The 7016-nt window shown below is 55.6% G+C and overlaps 1 protein-coding gene across 1 annotated transcript; it reads left to right on the top strand.

The window, feature by feature from the left end:
- Positions 1 to 3333: 3333 nt before the first annotated feature.
- On the top strand, positions 3334 to 6901 carry CHKB (choline kinase beta). The gene is made up of 11 exons (XM_082849289.1): positions 3334 to 3736; positions 3925 to 4033; positions 4329 to 4442; positions 4637 to 4770; positions 5028 to 5123; positions 5312 to 5370; positions 5458 to 5539; positions 5669 to 5777; positions 5920 to 6023; positions 6318 to 6399; positions 6545 to 6901. The coding sequence occupies exons 1-11, from the start codon at positions 3513 to 3515 to the stop codon at positions 6617 to 6619; spliced, it is 1188 nt and encodes a 395-aa protein (XP_082705415.1). The 5' UTR covers positions 3334 to 3512; the 3' UTR covers positions 6620 to 6901.
- The last annotated feature ends 115 nt before the right edge of the window (positions 6902 to 7016 follow it).

Genomic DNA, 7016 nt, shown 5'->3' with positions numbered 1-7016 from the left:
ACTCATATCCAGAGCAGGTATCAATTCCAGTAAAGATGAATCAATCTCTCTCCTGGGTGGAAAGGATCTGCTGTAACGAACCTGTCACCAAGTCATCTAGGGATGGTACCATATCAGGAGCTCAGCACTAAGACTGCTAACAGGTCAGAAATTCATAGGCAGTAATAATTAGATAAGCCTTGATAAGAAAGAGCCTGTGTTGGTGGGCATAGCTTGCCACCATGACAACTCCATTCATGGCCTCACCTTACAAGCACAAGTGTAGCCAAGGACAGAAGCTGACTGACATCTATCCATCCAATTTGTTACCCAGTGACCCCTGTGCAGTGGGTATGAACATGAGGCACAAAGATACACACACTTGTGGCCAGTGCTACAGGTCCATCTCCTTTCCCAGACCTCCTTGTCTCCAGTATCCCCTCTCGCTCTTGCCAGGTCCCTGACCAACGAGCAAGGCATCTGTCTCAACCCAGAAGTTTATGTGCTCACCTTCCTTAGGCCACTATTCTGTCCACTCCCTTCCCTCCCTACGAAGTGAGTATCCAAGTGTACTGCTCAAAGCTTTGGTCTCTGGAAGAATTCTCTTCATTACTGTCCTTCAGAGCCACCTGAAGTGGGATGGTAGCGCAGCAGTACTTCATTTTCAGCTCATACCAACACATCGAGCTGACCCGTCTGTGAACCAGACCTAAATATTTCTTCCTGTCTGCTAAGAAGCACTGGTACAACAAGGTGGGAGACGTGCGGGCCACAGCCACCTCTTCCTATAAATGACCAGTACTCTCTGGACAGACTGGGGTCCCAACCTTTTTCATTGGGCAATGAATTGCTACTGAGCCTGGTAGATTTGCCAGTATCTAGTTTAGGACAGGCAGATTTGGTCACATGATCATTTGATGCCCCATAATCAGGCACCCAGTCTCTAATTGGGCCCCATAGTGTGTCAGAAGCTGCTTTCAGTTGGTGAGTAGTTCTTCTCTGTAGCTGGCATGGTCTTGCTTCAGAACCCTAGGGGTGAGCACTCCAAATCTCCCGTTGGAGCCTACCAAAGGTGCTGCACAGGGTCCCTATCTGCCACAGACAAGCCATAACCCATTGGTTCTATTAAGAGACAGGGGAACCCATCCTCCAGTGTGGATCTTCACCAGAGCCCTCCTTTGCTCTGGGCCCCATTCAAAACCAGCAGTCTTCCAAGCCACCCGATAAATGGGTCAGAACAGTATTCCCAAGGGTGGTACATGCTGACTCCAAAATCCAGAGGTGCATGGAGTGGTAGGCCTCATTTTTCATGTTAGGGATGCAAGATGCAGCAACTTGCCCTTATCTCAGAGGTGACAGCCTGGTTTGCCCTACAACACTGCACCCCTGGAAACTTCACTGATGACAGGCCCCAGAACTTCTGAGGGTTTATCTCTCATCCTCTGACATGCACCGTCTTACCAGGGACAGAGCATTTGTCACTTTCTTCCTCACCATGTCCAATTAGCATAATTTCAACAGTTTTATGGAGAATGTCCAGATGATCAAGGTCTCAACGATTACACTGTGACAGAAAGCATGACTTAAAACAGACTTGAAGTAAGACAATGTATACGTTTGGCTGTCCTTCCCATATAAAAGTGAACTGCTTTTGGAAACTTACTCTTTACTACTGGAAATGGAAAGGAATGTTCACCACATCCATTGCATTATCAGGTGCCAGAGGTGCATTAATCAGTTCCAGTACAGATACCTCACCTGACACAGCTGCTGTGATTAGGGATACTAATTGGCTAAGTTTGTGGTAGTCCACCATCATTTACTCGAATCCATCTGGATTTTGCAGGGGTCACTCAGGTGAATTGAAAGTGATGTAGTAGGGATTTATGTCTTTGAGAGTAAGCAATCTCTGCAATCCCACATGGAATGCAGCATTGGAGAGGGTGGGGAGTTTCAGAGGCTTCCACTTCGCTCTTCCTACCATGACTCTTCTTATTCCACAGATCAGGGATCAATGTACAGGCTCTCCCCACCGCTAGGTATAATTACCCCAAGTATGTACTGGGACCAGAGAAGTGACCTCAACACTTGGGTCAGGACTCTGTTTATCATCTGACTTCCACAGCCTCCACTCAAACCAGTGACTCATGACGCTTCATATACCCTGGCACACGTGTCACCTCAGATCTTCTATCCAACAGCCCTTGAAAGGTCTGGATAGTCCCTTTTCCAAAGTAAATGTGTTACTTTGTTAAGAGGCGCTGGGTCCCTTTGGGGAAAGATTAGAGGAATATTTTTTTATGTACTTATGGTGGCACTGTAGGATCCTTTCTATAAGAGACCAAGCCTCCCTTTCAACCAGTGGACTCCAGGTCTCAGAACTGGCTCAGATTTAAATACAGAGTGAGGGATCATGATTTCCCATTGCAGTGACTGACATTTGCTTTCTGATCACCAATTCTTGATTTCTTTCTCGTTATTCAAATCAAACACCACTCAGGTCAGCTGTTCATCTACTTCACCCCAAAGAACACCATGGTCCAACAGCGCCACAGATCCCCGTGGATCAAGTCTTCCTGGTCGCCACTCCAGCATGGGGCAGAAGAAATGCAAGGAGGCATTTCAAACTGCTGCGGTGGGACAAGGAGACGTGATGCAGCCCCAGGTGCCTGCTCCAAGCTGTGAGCCTCTCCTCCTGGGCTTGATTTTAGGTCTGGAGGCAAGAGGGGTAGTGGAGCAGGACGTGAAGACAGTGGTTTCAAGCAGGGTAACAATAGCCTCCTCCAGCGGCGGGCTTCAACTGACAAGGGAGTCTCAGCGGGGAGGAGGGATTTAAGGTTACGCATCAACAAATGTTTATTCGGCACCTACCAGGTGCCCCACACTCCCCACCCCCTAGATGTGAGCCACACACACACACTCTCTCCCTTTCCCCCACACTCAGGACTCGCCACACTCATTCAACGGCCCTCTTCCTTGCCCAACTGCCCCGGGGGCCAAATCTGTACAGTGAGGGGCTGCCGCCGCCGCTGCCCGCGCTGCCCTGTCCGCTCCCAGATCCTGACGAAGGCCCACCTCGCCTCACGAGCACTTTCCCGGTGACACACCGCCTTTAGGCGCCGGACCGGCTTCTCAGCCCGGTACGCGCCACCCGCCCACGTGGTTCGCTCACGTGACACGCCACTGCGCCGTGGGCCCTACCGCTCAGGACGCTTCTGATTGGCCCGAACCATTTCCTGCTTCCGGGTTAAGGTCCAAACAGCACTGTCTTTTCGAGCGGCCCCGCCAAGAGAGAGAGGCCATTGGCCTTTGCTCTGAGCAGGGGCGGGGCACAGCCTTCGGAACTAGCACCCGGACGAGGGTCTCCGAGACAGCCGAGCGGCGCCGCAAAGAGCCGAATAGAGCCAAGGAGACCCGAGTACGACCCGAGCAGCGCAGGCTGGCCGGAAGCGGAGCCGAGCGCAGCCGGAAGGAGCCGAGCGCGCCCGAAGGGTCTGTGCGCGGCGGGGCGTTGGCCGGGTCAAGCCCGAGCCATGGCGGCTGAGGGGACAGATGTGGCCAGAGGCGGGGCTGTTGGAGGCCGCCTGGCCAAGGGCAGCTTGCGGCAGGCTATGTGCCCCGACGCGGCCCCGAGCCGGAGGCGCGGCTCGGTGCGGTCGCGAGACGCCGAGCGCCGAGCCTACCAGTGGTGCCGGGAGTACTTGGGCGGGGCCTGGCGCCGAGTACGGCCGGAGGAGCTGAGGGTTGACCCCGTGAGGTGGGAGGTCAGGGGTCAGCCCCTCTTGTGCGCGGGCCGGGGTCAGGCTTAGGCTCGGGCCCTCGGGACACTCAGCGTTCCTGGGCCGGGGGCGGGGCAGGGCCGGGAGCTACGGGGGGGCGCGGGGGCTGGACGCCGGGCCGGTGGAGCGGATGGCGGGCTGAGCGCGCCCTGCTGTGGGTCTGCAGCGGAGGCCTCAGTAACCTGCTCTTCCGCTGCTCGCTGCCTGACCACCTGCCCCGCGTTGGCGAGGAGCCCCGGGAGGTGCTGCTGCGGCTGTACGGGGCCATCCTGCAGGTGAGGAGGGAGTGAAGGCCGCAGTGGCCTCAGGTCCTCTCACCCAAGTGTGGCAGGTGGTATGGTCCCCACTAAGCAGTTGAGGACACTGAGCCTTAGGAGCTAAGTATTTTGTCCATTGTGATACTAACGCCTGCGCTCTGGAGCCCCCGGGCAATAGAACAGGAAGTCCAGATAGAACCAACCAAACAGAACCAGATGTGGTGGGAGGAGCAAGAAGACCCTCGTGTTTGTCAGCGCCACTTTGCCTCTGGCCCCTTGTGACCTGGCCCCTTCGCTGTCTGTTTTTCTTAAGGGAGTGGACTCCTTGGTCCTTGAAAGTGTGATGTTCGCCATCCTCGCAGAGCGGTCACTGGGGCCCCAGCTCTACGGAGTCTTTCCAGAGGGCCGGCTGGAACAGTACATCCCAGTACGAGCCCGGCCCCGACCTCCCCGAAGCGTCTCCTTCCCCAGCCCCTATTCCCCTTCCCAATGTCTGCTTTCACATCCCTCACCCCAGGTAGGGAATTTTCCCCAAGCCCTGACTTCCCCCACCTCCGTTGCCCCACCCTTCCCCCCTCCTGCCCCAGCCCCTTCACCACCCTGATAGGTTCCTGGGTGCAGAGCAGGCCACTGAAGACGCATGAGCTTCGAGAGCCCGTGTTGTCCGCAGCCATCGCCACGAAGATGGCCCAGTTCCATGGCATGGAAATGCCTTTCACTAAGGAGCCCCACTGGCTATTTGGGACCATGGAGCGGTGAGTCGGGGGCCTCCTCAGGGCTCCTGCACATAGGCCGAACCCTCATGTTGGCAGTTACTACGCTGGGGTGTGACTGAATGCATCTAGTGCTCTGTCTACCTCTCCAGCTGAGTGGATCAAGTGTCCCACTGTCTAGCATGGTTTCTCACACAACAGGCTTCCAAATGATTGCCAGACAAGTCATTCGGTGACCGAACGGGTAGGACAGAGGGGAGGGATAGCAGAGTGAGTATATCCTGTTCTTGGGGCTTCAGGTATTTAAAGCAGATCCAGGACCTACCCACCACTGGCCTCCCCCAGATGAACCTGCTGGAGATGTACAGCTTGCAGGACGAGATGGGCAGCCTCAGGTGAGGGCAGGCAGGATGGGGCAGGGGTGGGGGGGTGGGGACAGAAGAGCACAGGAGATGTGCCAGGCACCTAGTGGGGTCCTACCCAGGATTTGCTGAAGGCTGGGGTGAGGGCCTCGCCCATGCGCGTGCCTCTCACCCTCCTTTCGTCACTCCTGCTCAGGACCCATGCCTGTGTTCCCCTGCAGGAAGTTGCTAGACTCTACCCCATCACCAGTGGTCTTTTGCCACAATGACATCCAGGAAGGTAGGAGAAGGCATCTGAGTCTCCCAACCTCAGGTGAGGGGGGCCAGAGGACCCTGGAGTGACCAGAACCTCACCACATTTCTCCAGGGAACATCTTACTGCTCTCAGAGCCAGAAAACGTTGACGGCCTCATGCTGGTCGACTTCGAGTACAGCAGTTATAACTACAGGTGAGGGTAAGAGGATGGCCTCCCATGGGTCTGTTCCCACAGTGCCCTGGAAAAGCAGACCAGGCCTTCATCTCTGCATCCCAGCTGCCCAGCGTATTTGGGGACTGAGTGTCCACCTTATTCCCTCAGGGGCTTTGACATTGGGAACCATTTTTGTGAGTGGGTTTACGATTACACTCATGAGGAGTGGCCTTTCTACAAAGCGCAGCCTGCAAACTACCCCACCCGGGGACAGCAGGTATGTGGGCCAGAAGCTGGGAGCAGGACCTGGCTTAGAAGGGAGAAGGAGGTTGAAGTCTGGAAGGAATGGCGAGCAAGGGTGTTAACTGGGAAATGCTCCCCAGTCTCCCCATTTCCTGACTCTTGTCTTTTGATCTCAGCTCCATTTTATTCGCCACTACCTGGCAGAGGTAAAGAAAGGTGAGACCATCTCCCAAGAGGAGCAGAGGAAACTGGAAGCAGATTTGCTGGCAGAGGCTAATAGGTGAGGAAAGACGTGTGGGGCAGGGGTGGAGCAGGGTGCAGAGGCAAGGGGGGGAATGTGGCAGGTAGACTCACTGGGCTGCAGGTTAGGGGTCAGTGCAGAGTGGGGGCAGGAAGTGGGGATGAGGTCTGAGGCTGATGGGGAAGAACAGTTTGAGAGTGGGAAGAGTCAGGACAGGGTAGGGGTTAAGACGATAGGGGAGAAGTTAGAGCTTTGGGGCTTGACCAGCCTGGAGGAGGGGGTTCAGGCAGTGCCAAATGTGCTCTGAACCCCCCTTTTCCTGCTCCCCCTCAGGTATGCTCTGGCATCTCATTTCTTCTGGGGTCTCTGGTCCATCCTCCAGGCATCCATGTCCACTATAGAATTTGGTTACTTGGTAAGTAACCAGGTTGGGTGAGTTAGGTGTGGGGACAGGGCGCAGCAGAGGCCTTGGACCCTCTAGGCCAGCTGTGGGCAGACTGAGGGCGGTGTGGGGTGCTAGTCCCACCCCTTTTCACCAGTGCGCGGGTTTCCTTCCTTAGGAGTACGCCCAGTCTCGGTTCCAGTTCTACTTCCAGCAGAAGGGAGAGCTGACCAGCTTCCACCCCTCATCCTGACTCTCCACATCCCAACTCCTTGGATTTCTCCTGGAGCCTCCAGGGCAGGACCTTGGAGGGACGGACAAAGGGGAGGCCCTGGGGACTGGGCTGAGCCCGAGTGAGACTGGGGTTAAGGAGGCTGACCTTCCCCCTCACCCCCCGAGTTTGAGCAGGTCCCCACCGCAGGCAAGTGGGCAGAAGCCCTGGGATGTGTACCTTAAGACAATAAACTAGCTTCTTCTTTCACACCGTCCTAACCCTGCTTGGGTGCGGCGGAAAGTACCGACCAAGGACTGCACACAGATTGACAAAGGGGCCACTGCTAGGAGCCTCAGTTTCCTCTCCTGAAAAGCGTGGCTGTTGAGTGATCTGGGCTTGAAAGTGGTTAGGGGTCCATTCTGCTGTCCCCCACCCC

The sequence above is a fragment of the Leucopleurus acutus genome (assembly GCF_964270905.1).
Source record: "Leucopleurus acutus genome assembly, chromosome: 11".
Lineage (NCBI taxonomy): Eukaryota > Metazoa > Chordata > Mammalia > Artiodactyla > Delphinidae > Leucopleurus > Leucopleurus acutus.
The sequence above is the reverse complement of the archived record's forward strand: the minus strand, read 5'-3'. Positions and strand labels throughout refer to the sequence as shown.